General features: G+C 34.8%; 1 protein-coding gene across 3 annotated transcripts in view; it reads left to right on the forward strand.

Moving 5' to 3' along the window:
* Positions 1 to 16,207, forward strand: part of LOC149565228 (uncharacterized) — a 196,891-nt gene that overhangs the window by 128,454 nt on the left and 52,230 nt on the right. For all 3 annotated transcript variants that reach the window (XM_089818779.1, XM_089818778.1, XM_089818780.1), the window contains 2 exons: positions 10,242 to 10,312; positions 10,455 to 10,544. In XM_089818779.1, coding sequence (XP_089674905.1) covers positions 10,242 to 10,312; positions 10,455 to 10,544 — 161 coding nt within the window. The remainder of the gene's footprint in view (positions 1 to 10,241; positions 10,313 to 10,454; positions 10,545 to 16,207) is intronic.

Here is a 16,207-nt window from a genome sequence, read left to right on the forward strand (position 1 = left end):
ACACCATATCCAATTCTTCTATGTTGATACTTGGTGACGATTATTGCTTGAATTCGAGAACTAAAACTGCTCTTTCTGCCTTTCCTAAACTTTCCTCCCATTCCGTTAGTAAGTCTCAAGTGGTGTGCATGGTATTCAAAAAGATTGAGAAGTTCTCAAAATCATTACTTTCAAAAACATTCAGCTGAGTTTTTAGTTGAAAGAACTCCAACTTGACTTTCAAATTGTATGTTGCCATTTCATCCTCTACCAACCTTTGTGACAACAAGAATGCAACTATATCGGACACCCCTTGCTTGATGTTGTCAACGATCTTTTTTCATCGAGCGGATTTCCTTATGAAGCTCTCAAACATTTCCTTGGTTGTGATCATTGCACTCTACCATTGAATGAAGTCATAGACATCCCCTTCGCTTATAACTCTACCATCGATCAATCCTTGCTTTGGGGTCTCAATCAAATTCTGAATATCATAAATCATTTCATCTTGGTAAATATGCTCATCTTCCCATGATTCCTCCATGTATTGGATCTTGGAGAGTACAACTAATTCTCTAGTATGTACTTGCACCAATTCTATCGCATGTTTGAAGGCTTCTTCCTAGATTCTTTCAACCCAAACCTTCACACCTTGAGAAGTCTACTTGATCTTGTCAACATCGTCTACTAGTTCAGTTGAAACACCCATTAGAGGGACAAATGATGGACCTTCCTCTCTTACTTGACAAGGCAAGTTGTTAATGTGTTGACACTAGGCCTTGATTTATCTTTTCTATTTCTGGTATCCTTCTTCCATCTTCTTCATCCTATCTTTCAAAGTTTGAGTGGAGTTGTCAAATTCTTCTATGATTTGCTTTCAGGAGGCATGACCAATATTGATTTCCGCAACATGGTATTCATGTGGAGTGATTTGATCCTTACCCTTGTCAATTGTAGGAGTTGCAACTTGCAAGATTTTTGGCCCGAATTCTCCTCTTAACAACCTTAGTGAACCATTTTGCTTTCCCTTGTTCTTTGGATTGGTTGGTTCGGTCCAAAATTTCTTGCAATGCAACTACAAAATAAAGGATTGAGACAAGTATAAAGGGTGCACAATGACCCCGTCCTCAATGTCCAAAAGGTTTTCAAAATAGAAGGACATTTTTGGCTGGAGACCCCCTGAAGAGTTGCACCGGGTTGTGGTAATGTACTGTCTGTAGATGTCAAGTCTTACATGGTTGTTCAACTCCTACTGTGAGGGAAGGAGGTGGGCGAGTGCATCTAGAGAGTACTGGAAGAGAGGGAGAATTAATCTTGATCTTGATCGAGCTCAATAGGGATGAAACCGGCTTTGCCATCAAGGTTGGACTTGGCAACAGTTAAAGACGAGCAATGGGCTGCATAAGAGTATTTGTGACGCCCATCAATAGAATTTGCAAGACCTCGAAGATGAAGGAACTAGACCAAGTCAAAGATGGCTTTGAGTCTAAAGGGATGAGCCCCAAACTCGACCAAAATAATGCTGAGGAGTGGATTGATGACATTTGATGGTACACCAAAGGAGAAGGATTTGAGCCCTCGCAATGGAGGTCTAGTTAGTGTTCGAAAGAGAGCACCTCCACACACAATAGAATCGTAGAGCATAGTTAGTTTGCCCGTAGAGTCCAAGAGGGACAACTTGGACATATTGTCGTGAAAGTGATGTTTAAAGTACTGTCTCTCAAGCATAGCCAGGGAACCCAGCCCCTTGTTGATTTTGGGTTTCATGGTAGGTCTAATGTTGAAGCAGGGACCAAAGAACTTGACCTTGAGTGTTCCGGGGGATATTTTCATCAAAAATTGAAGTATCTCCAAAACTCCAATAATCAATACCAGTTTAAAGTTCTCAAAATCCTGGATCCAACGCAATTCGAACGGATGAAAAAGGAGTTCATATGCAAAAGTTATAGCCAGTCAAAGTTTGGTCAAACCAAGTGCAGAGGTCATCAAAAGGTGAAAATAAAATCATCTCAAAAGTGGTCAACAATGGATTTCAAATTGAAGATCTCGTCAAGAGCTTTCCAGCGACGTTCGTTTCATCAAAAATGGAGCTCATATGCAAAAGATATGTTCGATTGAAGTTTGAGGTGGAAAAAAAAAAAAATAATAATAATAAATAAAAAAAACAAAAAAAACTAATAACAAAATAATAAATATTTGGTAGCGGCGCCGGGTTTTGAACCCATGACCACCGGCCCCTAAAATTCGGCCGGTGGCCGTTACACCACCAACGACCGTTTGAAACATATGTTACCGATGTTTGTTTTATTGTTTTGAACGCCGCTAAATTGGGCTATAAGCCAAAGGCCGGTGTGGTGGTTGGAACCACCGACCTCCCTCTTGCATGCACATCCTCAAAATGCTCACTACCATTGCGCCACGTGAGTGGCTTGTGATATTTTTAGCGCAGATTTTATTTAAAGTGTATCAAGCCCGATTCCCTCTTGCCTAAACAAAGGCAATTATTAAATAAGGACAATTTTCAAAAAAAGGAATGAGTCTTATTTCGAAGATAGACTATTGTAAGGGTCTAAATATGTAAAATCTTGTTTTGCCCTATTATTAGACAAATATTTTGTATAAAAAGAGGGTTTAGGGGCCTTTTGAAGGCATGAAAGTTAAGGGAGAAATTATGTAAATGGTGAGAGAGATTTTATGTATTTGGAGACTTAGTGATTTTTCTTGCACATAGAGGAATTTTGCTGCGTGTGCTTGAAGGAATTGTCACAAATCATTTGTATTGATTTGTTGGAGTTAATCGGATCGGTCCCCCTATTGGAGCTGGACCCGGAGACGTAGTCCTTCCCGGATGAACTCCGAAATCAAATGTGTTGTGTCTCTAGCTCTCTTTCTATCATCTCATCTTGTGTATTCTTATTTGCAATTACGTTAATTTTGTTTTATTAAAGCGTTAAAATTAACTTTATGTAATTGGTTAACATTATCTGTAATAGTCTTAGATCCTAGAAATCAGATCATTGAGATGAGTGCACAAGGAAGCAATCTCAATTTCATGGTTGTGAAAATATAAGTGAAGATGGGAGGTCTTCAGGCAATCAAAGACCATCACCTGAGTTTTCCTCATGTTCACAACTATCTATTTGAAATCACAAGAGGGAAAACCATCAAGAAGCTGTTGAAGGCCCTCCGAAGAAGAGGCCAAAAGAACCACATCGTCTGTAAATAAGAGAATGGAAATCAAGACCTAGTGCAAATAACAACCGTCACTAGGGAGCGAGGAATAATAGAGGAAAGCCTCAAGCTCATCAATGTAAATGCCAAATAAGGTTGGAGAGAGAGGGCAGCCCCCCTCCACTTCGATGGTGCTCTGAATTGGGTTGGAAAACCCTCGTGAAGGCCTAAATCTGCCCACCATAGTCTCGTAAAATCTCATAATAGCCGCCAAGAGAGTTGCAAAAATCCAATTGTGTGAAAAAGAGCCTCACGGGGAATAGAGTCAAAATCTTTGTAGAAGTCTGCTAAGCAGTAGTAGAATTTCACCAAGTGGTGTTGAGCCTGCTCAATGATAGCCCATAGAGTCAAAATATGATTCATAGTTTGGAAATCAGCGTGGAAACCAACCTGACCCCTTGCATGACAACCTCACCTATCAAACTCTCTTGATAAAATAGTGTTCAACATTGTAGCATATAGTTTGGCAAGAGTGTCCAATCATGATAGTCCTATAATTATTGGGGTCAGAAACTGACATGCCTTATGAATAGGATAGATGACATGTCTCGACAAGGATTTAGGAAAACTCGTGCAAACCACTCTATTAAAGAGCACAACAAGGAAGGAGCCCAAGACCATGTGGCCAAGCTTGAAGAGTTTTGTTTGGAACCCTTTGTTAATGTTATTATTCTGTCGGATAAATTATATTATATATATGAGATATATAAATAATATATGGCAGATATTATATATGAAATAATTAACTTATGTTATATATATATATATAACCATTATAATATATTGAGAATATATTACTTGTATTATAACTATAACTAATGTAGGTTAATATATTAAAGAGACATGTCTCTTCAAGAGACACTCTTTATTTCACATATATATTCATTCATATAATAACTTTGAACACGCATAAATATCTAGAAGTGCTATCACAAGTTATAGATCAGATTTAATGGATCCTATCATTAACATGGTATCAGAGCTATGTTCCTTTGAAGAAAGCTTTATTGCTTAAGGAAGATCCTAAAGACCTGATTACTTTGATAGAGATATGGATAAAAGGAAGAGCCTTAGAGGAGATTAAATTGAACAGTCAGCAGATAGAAAAATTAAAATGTAGGCATTGTTAATATGCTTGGACTCCTCCATTAAAGGTTGAGAGCGAATCATATCCTTTCTACTTTTCATTGAAAGGAATACTCCCACGTAGATTGGGTGGTACGAGAAAGGGAGAGAAATAGAGAAGGCAATGTTGTTTCCGGATGCAAAAGTAGATGGAGAAGCAAACGTAGAAGGTGGGGAGATGGCAGAACCAAATCACTGTGCATGGTGAATGGTCTGTTGGGCAGAGTGTTTTGTCGGAAATATTCCTTCATTCAATATGGTGCATGATAATTAATACGAGATGTAGCGTTGTGAGTTTTGGGTGCGATATCTTCACATAATAAATATAAGAGTTGAGTGCTTGATATTCAAAATGAGGCTCATTGCAGTGTTATAGGAATCCCTTCATGGTGAAAGACTGTTGATTCATTAAACAATCTTTGGGGAAAGCAACGGTTTGATGATATATTAACAGGGGCCAAACCCCATGTTTGATCACTTAACCACTTCATCCATAGCCTATAATAAGCACCAATGGGGCAGAAGATGTAGGCAGGGATCGAATATTTGCTAGCCACAGTTTGAATCCATGTGATGAGCAAGTCGTGGACTAAAACCACTCGATTATTGTTCTCAGAGTAGATAGTGCGTAGTAACTGATCGAGATGAGGGCCTAGCTGATCCTCCATGGCTTCAAAGAAAGAAATCAAATGTAGTAGAAACAGATGAGAGCTCTGAACATCATCGAGCTCTTTAGGTGATGAGAGATTTGACATGGGCAATTCATGGAAACGAATATCAAAGTTGTGAAGCTCTTATCCCTCAACTCGGCGGCGGAGTTGGTGAATATGGGCAGAGGTGGAAACAAAGGATACTGTTGCTCCTCTTTGGGCGATAACTCTAGAAAAATGGAGGAGGGAACTGAGGTGGTTGTGCGCAAGGAGTGGCACCACGACAACATGCATTCCTACACCACTTCGATTCCCAGTGATTATTCCGAAAGCAATTTTAATTCACAGTCTTCTGATGCTCATAACATTTTTATCCTCGTCTTCAAATTATTAGAAGGCCAAATTGTACACGAAAACTAGAGATGAAGAAATTCATTTCTTAATACAACTCAAACTCTGAACACTTGCGCTTCCTGTCGTTGCCCGCAATGGAACAATATAGGACAAGTCGCAAGTGACGTTATTCAGCAATGTGATAGTATTATTTATTTGAATGAGAACGCAATTTCACAGAATCCTATTTTGCATAGTTAACAAATGTTGAGCGTATGGAGTTATCTGAGCCTTCTTATTATTTTGGAGTATTATGATGGGTTTGTGAGCATGGTGATAGTCTTTGGAAAAGCTGAAGTATTAGTAGAGGTGGCTTTCAAGAGTTGCTATGTTGAGAAGCAAGTCTGATCAAAAGAATGTTGTTGGAACTTCAAGCTCGAGTTTAAAATGATTTGTGGAAGGCAAGTATGAGCATCCATTTGAAGAATCCTGACCCTTTAGAACATTTTTTTTGTGTTCTTGGAGGACTTTGGGTGTCATTTTTGTTGAAGGAAGATGAATGATATAGCAACTGACTGTGTAGTATATGAGTTATTGAGTTCTATGGGAGGCCTTAGGGACTCTGATTACGATTATGATGTGATTCTCTGCAAGGGTTAGAAAGCTTGTTCTAGTTGCTCCTGTATAATGAGATAAGTTCTCCGTCCCTTGATTATTACATTTATTTGCATATTGTAGACAATCTCTTAACTAATCCACGCATATAATATAAGAGTTATTTTCTTTATTATGATCTTGTTATTTTCTTAAACTCTCCATGGATGATTTTTTGAAATGAAGAAAAAGAACACAAAGAGGTTTTCCATATGTGATGTGATGCAAAATTACTCGACGGTATAAGAGTGGGAATCTAACATTGTAAGGGGGGATGATAACCAGTGTTCTATTTCCATCTTGAACCGTCCTTATATGGGAGCAGAAAACCTTATTTGATGAATTCTTACATGGAGGCATTTCCTGATTTGATGCATATGGACCTTCATTGGAGCAACTTATATTGTGCAGACTCAATGTTATGATAGTAGCTTCAAAGAAGCCGTGATTTAGGATTCACAAATCATCTGATGATTAGGTTGGATAATGTGAGTTTCTTGAAGCAAATATCCTTGATTAAAATTATGAGAGGGAGTCTAACAATTCATTAGAGGCAACTTTGGAGAAAGAGAGGGAGCAAAAAATAATAAATGTTTAAATCAAACTTTTGATGATCTTGGTTCAGAAGGATTAGACCTTGATTGATGAATTCTCCACTAGTCAGAAACTATAATAGCTAAAGGACTATGATTCATGGGATAAAGTCTCATGTATGTAGGCTGGAAGGCCTTATGCTATCAGGATAACCATTGAACTAAGGAAGCATGACATGACTTCCTACCAAGAGGTTAGAAGGATGATAACAGATTCAGAGGAAGTCTGATACTTCATCGGAGAGAACCTTGTGCTAAGAGGTCAAAAAAGTTGATATCAAACTAAGAGGGAGAAACCTTATTCTCTGATATGTTTTTATGGTGAATGTTGTGACAACAACACATGACAGTATTCGTGGAGACTTCATGCGAACTTTTGATGTCATACATGTACGAGTCTGTCCCCTGTGTACATCATGAGGAAGTGACGACTTCTAAATGATTATCACTTGTATGAGGAGAAGTTGTTGTAAAGTGACGTCCTTACAATAACTTGTAGCATGATTCATTTTTACGAAATTGTTTCATGTAAAGGCTTTATCTTATAAATCAACAACTAGGTGGTTGATATCATTAATTTGATTATTTACAAGTTGCTTGTATAGATATATTTTCGGCACTTGGTGTATATCTTGCTTTGATATTCTGATAGGCCAGTACCAAATTGAGTACTTGGTGGATATCATTTAGTTGATGTTCTGATAGGCCATTACTCAAATTATTTGGTGAATATCATTTGATTGATATTCTGATAGGCCAATGCTCATGTTACCAAATATGATATCAAATAGTAATTGGTGAATATCATATGTTGATATTTTGATAGGCCAATACTTACATGATATCATATTCTAGAAATCTTTTAATCAAAGATTTCCTATATGTATTATTTTTGAAATATTACCTATGGTATAATATCTATGTGTTTTATCCTTCTTCATTAAGAGGGAGTGTTAATGTTATATTTCTGTCGGATAAATTATATTATATATATGAGATATATAAATAATATATGGCAGATATTATATATGGAATAATTAACTTATGTTTTATATATATATATATATATATAACCATTATAATATATTGAGAATATATTACTTGTATTATAACTATAACTAATGTAGGTTAATATATTAAAGAGACATGTCTCTTCAAGAGACATGCCTCTTTATTTCACATATATATTCATTCATATAATAACTTGGAACACACATAAATATCTACAAGTGCTATTACAAGTTATAGATCAGATTTAATGGATCCTATCATTAACATCCGCAGTCCTGCTACAACTCATGGATATGATAGCCCCGTAGATGCTAGAGAAGGTGAAGAGGTGGCAATGGTTCGGGGGAGTGAGGTGAAGGGACGGCTGATTGGGGATCTTGTAAAGAGTGATATAGAAAGTCTCAAAACATGGTTATACCAAGTTAAATCAACTCTATGAACTTTGTCTTTAAAAGAGAATTTAAGAATAGCTATGATTTATGTTGATGGGTGTGTTTGCACACCACCACCAACATAGAATAAAATACAGGTAGTTCTATCCTCTCTTGTTAAAAGGAAATCTCAAATGATAACAATCTTGCAGAAGTGACATGACTACAAGGTTCTATTTGTTAGGTCTCGACTTTCATTGGATAGACTCAGTTGACGATGTTGTATCCTGTTAATCGTGAGGGGTCTTCCGCTTATGTTCCTAGACTGCAAATCGTAAATATAGACTTCAGATTCTCAGAATGTCTAATGGTGGGACTTCAAAATCTGTGAAAGTTCAATGATAGGAGTTCAGATTCACTAGCCGTCTGAGCATTTTCAGATCTTCAAAAGCTTTGCAACACTACAACCTCGAAATAAACTGCAAAGGAATAAGGGTTCTTGAAGCTAGCTAAGAATCCTAAGAAGAATGATAGTAACTGATGATGCTACAGATAGATGGATCCCAATAACTTGATTTCTGCTAAATCAGACTACTCACAACACAACAAAAATAGTGCAATCTTCAAATCGAACATAGGTTTTCAGATTGGAAATGCATTCACAGTTGAAGTAATGCTACAATTTGGTTCAGGCTAACCATATACTGTAGCTTACATCAGCAAGATACAATGGTATGAACTGGAAATCCATCAGATATCTGCATATTTCACTATTAAAATCACTGAACTGAAGAACATTGAAGATAGAAACCATGCATACATCAGAGGAACACAAGAAAGACATCATAACTTCAATACTTAAATTGCATTAAATTCAGATGTTGTTTACAACAATTTCTGTTTATCAATTCCAACAGCTGTTGCTACGACAATTACCCACTACTGAACTGCTTACTAACTTTACTAAGGAGTTAAGCATCACCTCTTACAGAGAAGGCATGCCAGATCAACGGTGGAGATTAAATCAACTGTCTTCTAGTAGGATATTTCAATTAATATCTTTTACCCACTCCCATTAGAAGACGGAATAGATGTACCTTTCCCTGTTACAGGACAAAAACAACATCCTTCTTGAAGTGTCATAGGAGAACAAGACAAAAGATTAGGCATAGGAAAAATATAATTTTGATTTTTCAATGTAACATCTTGTTTAATTTCAAATTCCCCAATCCTCTTACCTTAGATACCAATGCATCCGCCTAGCCTTGGGATGCAGAAGCCGATGCCTGCAGAAGCAAATGCCAGAGTGGATACTGTGTGATGCAAACAGGATGCATTGCTGTTTTTGCACAGGCTCCATCGTGTCATCTGTGGCTGGCTATTTTGAACAGGTTTCCTGTCTGCCTTTTCTATCCGCTCCTGCCTGCCTTTTCTCTAAGCTTCCATGACCAATCGATCTCAGGAAATTTTTTTTAAGCTCCTCTTTCTTATTTATTTATTTCTTACCTTTATTAAGTATATGTTGTAATGTCATATTATCGTGGTGTATTAAATTATTTTTTAGAAACTTAATTTTTAATCTTTAACTTAACATATATGATCTAGTATTTTATTTTGTTGATATTTTTCTTCATTTATAAACTTTAAATATCATAAATTTTTAATAATACATATTTAAAACATCACCTGTATGATATATCAAATATTATTTAAATTAAACTAAATTGCTATTAACTTTATTAACATTTTCTAGGGGTTTTTAATTTAAATTTTTTTTTTTATATTAATATTTACAAACTGAGTTTTTTTTTTTTAAAAAGATTTTCAACTAAGATTTGAAATTACATATAAAATTGAACAAATATAGCGTTTAATTTAATTTAACAAATATATTATGTCTTACCCCCACATAGATATACAGACACACGCATCCATACGCATCCGCATCTCCCGCCCCCCAAAAATATTTAAAAAAAAATAAAAAAATGGCGCATCTGGATCTGCATCTGAATCGGTAACTTAGCCTTTTACAATAAAACAGATTCTAAATATCCCTCTTTGAAATATTTCATTTTTTCACATGACATTCTTGAGGTGTACCCTTTGTTTCCACATGTTTCTTGAGCACCTTTGTATATACTTGTATTGGCTTTTTAATTAATAGAGTTTTGGTTTTTGCTTTCTTCGAATAAGAGACTCTTAGTTATGAAAAATGCCATGGACATCGAATGCATTTGGAGGTTGTCATGAATGCTATGTTTGGAACAAGCTTGTCCAATCCTAACACAATTAAGATATTCCATACTTCAAGGAAGTGATCATTATGGCTTCCACCTGTGATACATGTGGTTATCGTAACTCTGAGGCAAGTGCTTGAATTTTATATTTGTTTTTTGAGTCTAAATGAGCTGCGTGAGAATTGATGTTTGGATATAAGCTTTTTGATTGCATTACTTTATCTTAAATTTTTGTCTTTTGTTCTTACTGACTTATGTTCTTTTCAATAGGTAAAGCCAGGCGGTAGTATATCTGAGAAGGGAAAGAAGATTACTGCCCGTATTTTAAACAAAGAAGACCTTAGTCGGGATGTTATAAAGGTTTGTGGACTACCTGAGATGTTGAAACTATCTTTTTAATTTTTATACTTTGTCTTCTATTTTTTAAAAATATATTGTTGAGGTTTTATTCTGGGGGCCCAGCCCTACTTGATGAGGATTGATGGTTATATAAATCACAGAGAAGCAACTAACTCTTTAGCATATTAAAATATTTAACCAGAACACAGCAACAGAAATGGAAACAAAATCTGTTGCTACATACAACCAGCCATCCACACACTGTATAGTTAACAAAAGCCATATTGGCACATATATAAGCTTGACAAAATACAACAGTGTTTTAACAGAAAGAATTAAACCACCCTTTGTTCACTTCTAGTCTTCTAGAAACCACCAGCCACGCGGCATTGTCTTAAGTACACAGCCACTTCTTGGAGTATCTTTCCCCCGTATAGTTGGAAGTAAAATATTTCTTCACGGAGGATCCTCAACACCGTGAAGGTTAAACACTTCTTCACCGATGATCCTCAACCCTGTGAAGAATACTTGCCGGCAAAGATACTATGGTCATGGTAATTGTATTAAGTACAACGGATCACAGCTACTATTAATGAGTGCAATGATATGCAAGACATCGGCGATTTTAACAGAAGAAAGATAGCAATTGCCAAATCAGAAAAATGAGGAGTAAACTGATACAAGGAAAGATGTGATCAATTAATTCACTGGAGATATTGAAGGCTAAACATCAGTGATAGATATGATGAAGAAAAATGATCTACCAAAGTACCAATACAGTGAAGCAACAAACAGCGATCTTTCAAACCATTATAAACATCTGATTAGAAGCAAGAACACAATTAACTACAATACCAATCGATGTCTTATGAATTAGCATGATAAGGAGTAAGAAAGGACAATACCATTGATAAATAAATGACTATACAAGATATGGTAACAGGTCAATGTTTGGAGTATTTGTAGAATTAATTGGCAAACTAAAAGCACAAGATTTTTGAAATCTTTTTTTTATGGGAAAAAAAAAAGGAAAAAATCTGATTTTTAAAAATTATAAAAAATTGTAGAAAAAGAGACGAAAGCTATATTTGAAACTTTAAGGGTATTTCCATAGCATAGAGATTTAGAGAGAATAAAATTGAATACAACTCATGAATTGCAAAAAAACAGATTTTGTTGTTTATATTCATATTGTTCATTGCATAGGTAAATATAAACTATTAAAGAGGGCAGTTACCAAATAGTTGCCTTAGTGCGAGATCAAATACTAGCCAAGTCTATGAAGTACCCGTGATCAAAATGAATTGTAGAAAATAGTTTTTGTCATTTTAATTTATATTGCTGATTACATAGGCAAATATTCAGTTAAATTTTTTAGAGGGCAGTCACCATAAAGCCAAGTGTGAGATCATAAATTAGCTAAATCTATGAAGTGACAGAAATCAAAACTATTTAGACTTTTTAGGGCAGCCACCAAATAGTTGTCTCAGTGTGATATCAAATATTAGCCAAGTCTGTGAAGTAACTCAGATCGAAATTTATCAGACATCAATCTAGCTACTGTTAGGAATTTATTAGAAGTGGAAACCATGTTGAAGTGATCCAAGACATTCATTGTGATTGAGGCAAGGAGTTTCGTAGGGGCAGTTCGATATTTGAGAAAACTTATCTAATAATATTCCACAATTCCAATGCTTTGTTTTCCATAATGGCAATTTGTATGTCCTTTATATGGGTAGAACTCAACAAAAGATATTTGTTTACCTGAAGTAAATGATTAGCAAGCCATTGGTTTTGGCAACTACTATTTCAGGTGGAGACCAATGTTAATGATAAAATTAAATATTAATTATATATTAAAAATAAATATAAACAGATTCTGCATAATTTTTAATTTGCAATATATCATAGTTGCATGAGTACTTGTACTCATACTCCTGGGATGCTAATGGGGAATTGTTATGTGTATTCATACCAAGTACTCAATAGAGTGCATCATAGCTAAGGACCTTGATAAAGATATCCAAATTTTGTTTCAGTTTTTTATTTGCGTATCAGCTTTCTGTTATCAAGCTTATTTCAATATGTAATCACTAATTGGTTTGAAACTTCAATACAATGATTTAAAGACATTTAAATTTGTGTACATAATCTTCAAAGTTAATGTTTGACAGTAAACTTCATCCTTGTTCTTGTTTTGAAAACTCAATGCAATTATATTTTCAGACTTTCTATAAAATATGAAATTATAAAAGACTTTCCGTACCCAAAGTACCCGTCGCTTATTTTGGGAAAACAACCGTGCCCATACCCGTCTCCAAAGTACACAAGTTCCTCCTGTCTCCATGTGACCTTGTAATTTATTAAATAACTATTAATATATCAATCATTGATAATTTAAATCTTGAAATTACTTTATAATATCAATAATAAACTATAGGGGTCTGCTGTTTCCCCGTTAAAGGGCCATCTATAATAGTGCATATTAGCTATTTTTAAAAATTAGCGTATAATATTTAATTATATATTTGCTTCCATCATAATCCACGTGTTGAGGCATGTGGAGAGCTTGTTTCATATTGAAACTGTAATTTAGAGCAAATTTATTAGTTGCTTTGACACAATTTGACATGCCGCCCACAATTTAGGATGATTGAGGTCCTTTCAAATTCAGTTGATGGCCGCCATTGCTTCTCCCTCTCCTTTGTTTAGTGGTTTCTAGAGGTTAAAAAGAAAATTAAAAGGACAAAATAACAAATTGTTTTTGTGTTGATTCCACATTGATTATTCTTTTTTTGTCCTAGAATCAACCCTATTTCTCAGTGTTTTGTCAATTTCTTGAGTTTTTTGTAGGGTTTCATAGGTTTTTGCTTATGCTTTTTTCCTTTTTTTGTGGATCTTAATATGATTTTAATGCATTCAAAATGCTAAAAGGTCATTGAAAATCCGGTTAACGTTTGTTAGGAAAAAGATTGGCTGGCTCTAGTGTTCAGGATTAATCAATTTTTTTTTCTTCAGATTATTGCTTCTTTGATTTGGAGAGATATAGTAATCATAGTGACTGTGGTTCCTTTATCATATCTTGCAATAGACAAGTACAACTAATGATATCGTTATAGACATGACACTAATGATTGAAGTATCTAAGAGAAGCATTCAAAGAAAATTATGTCACGCGAAGGGAAGCAATTCATTGATTAACAAAGATATCGAAATATGAGATTGACTAATATTGACCCACTTCTGTGTTTTAGGAGATTGTTATCTATTACTGTCTGATAAGGTATCAGTTAAAAAAGTAATAAACTGATTGTTTGAGCATTATGGGAAGGGGTGCAAATAAAGAGAAAGGCTGTTATAAAGACAATGACATCTTTGTTAGAGGCATCACTTCAAGACACCAAGTATAAGAAGGAAGTCCATTCCTCTCATTCAGGCATAGGGAAAAAAGAGATTATAAATATATTTGACACTGATCACAAGAAACAGATCAGAAGGAAAGAGAATATATATTATTGCTGGTAAGCATCATATAGCAGCAACTAGGTATGCTGTGTCTACTTATGGATCCACACTGATTTACAAAATATTATATATGAATGCTGCTAGGGATATAGGGATCAATATATGGTCTAGTGTAGTAGAAATAACAGTTTATAATGGTGTAATTTGAATTATATATATCAGTTGCTGTATCTATTTATATATCCATATATTCTTAATTATTCATAATTCATTACAGTTGATATATTCATAGCCTATTCTATAATCAATCACTATAGCCCTGGAAGAGGATAGGCTGTTGTTGTGTAGGGACAGGCAGATTAAAACCTCACAAAATAGTTAAGTTCCAAAATGGGTAAGTACATGTATTTCCAATGGCTTGAGGGAATATCCTGAGATGGTTATGAGCATACATTCCCAGTGGCTTGAGGGAGTCTGTAGATTGTTGTCATGCGACCTATGATAGGTAAATCCCCATCCTCCTAAGTGTTGAAGTTTAGGAGAGAAGCAAGGAAGTAGGGCTTAGGTATGTTAATTGTCAACTATACTATGAAGCCTTCGTTGTTTCTGTTAATGTTTTAGTGTCAGTAGAAGTAAAACATTGATTATTTGATATACTAATCTGTGTTTATGTTTTTCAGATAAATTGTTATTGGTGATTCTTATATATATATATAATATATTGTATATTATGCATTATATATATATATATATATATATATATATATATATATATATATATATATATATATATATATATATATATATATATAATATGTATTATATATATTATGCATTATTATATAATAATATAATATTATATTACATATATGGTTAATATATTAATATTATATATATAAGATGAGTTATGCATATAGTTATTTATAAACTAAATGATGATTAACTATAGAGAGATGTCTCTTCATGTCTCTTGAAGAGACATATTTCCTCCTCTCATATTATACATATATGAGATCCAAATCTGCATTTGGAAATCATCAATTACAATGGCAATGAAAATACATTTGCAGAAACGATCTTAGTTGCTTCAACATGGTATCAGAGCATGTTGCAAATGTAAGAGATATTGAACATAAAAAATTTAGAATTGCCAAATATGGAAATTGACATCAAATGTGAGAAAAGGTCACTAGCATCGAAATATGACATGACATGGGTGCAGAACCAAGAAATGAGGAAATAAGGGTCCCTCATTATCACTGAGATTGAACTCGTTCTCGAGTTGAATCTCTATCATCTAGGTGTGCCGACATGTAGATGAGGAACAAGTCTTCAAAATATGTATCGCTTATAGTCACTCTTTGAAAACTTTTATTTCGTATATGTGTTGTTTTGTTTGTAGAGAACACACAAAGAAATGTGAAGTTTTTTTGTTTTCTTCCCAATGAAGCTGATTGGATGAACATGATAGGAAATATACATGACATGAAGCATATCATTATCATTACAAAGTTATCGGCTGTCAATTCTTTGAAAATGAGATGCAATCTGAGAATATCATACGCATTGGAGATTTATACAGTGAGTTTAGTGTTGGTGTTGATGGCTTTCTTGCAGGTATTGGAAAAGAGTCGGAGCTGAATTTGATTTAAAAGTTTCTGAGGAGAGACAGGAATCTGAAAAAGAGAAATACTAGTCATTCCAAACACATGCAAATCACGAGTTCACAAATAGGAGGAAGTTAGCATGGAAAATACAACGATAGGATGGAACCATAGTCTTAATTATGATTGTAGCAGGAGTGAGGCATAGTCCCAAACTGGAACAGCAGCTTACTATGCAAGCCGACAAAAGGAATGGGAATTACATGTTAAGAAATTTCTTGGAAGTCAGGACAAGATTAGCATCTAGGTAAAGGAGTGAAAGGCGTAACACTAGCTAACATAATTCCACCTTTGCTTTAGTGCACATGCACTTTAGGAACAACGTTTCACATCAGGATAAAATAAATCCAAATCATAATCACCCAACAAAATTCACACTTAGTGTTGGAGTGCTAGTCAAGAGGAACATGCATAGAATGAAGGGATTCTCTAATGCCCTGACATATTGGTTGAACAAGATAGCTGCATGTTGATTCTGTAATTGACATTATATATTCGGAGCAAATATCGTGATGACCATTTTATAGGGAGAATATGCAGTAGAAGACATCCCAC

The sequence above is a fragment of the Cupressus sempervirens genome, chromosome 3 (assembly GCF_028749045.1).
Source record: "Cupressus sempervirens isolate cs-2001-9-10 chromosome 3, ASM2874904v1, whole genome shotgun sequence".
Classification (NCBI taxonomy): domain Eukaryota; kingdom Viridiplantae; phylum Streptophyta; class Pinopsida; order Cupressales; family Cupressaceae; genus Cupressus; species Cupressus sempervirens.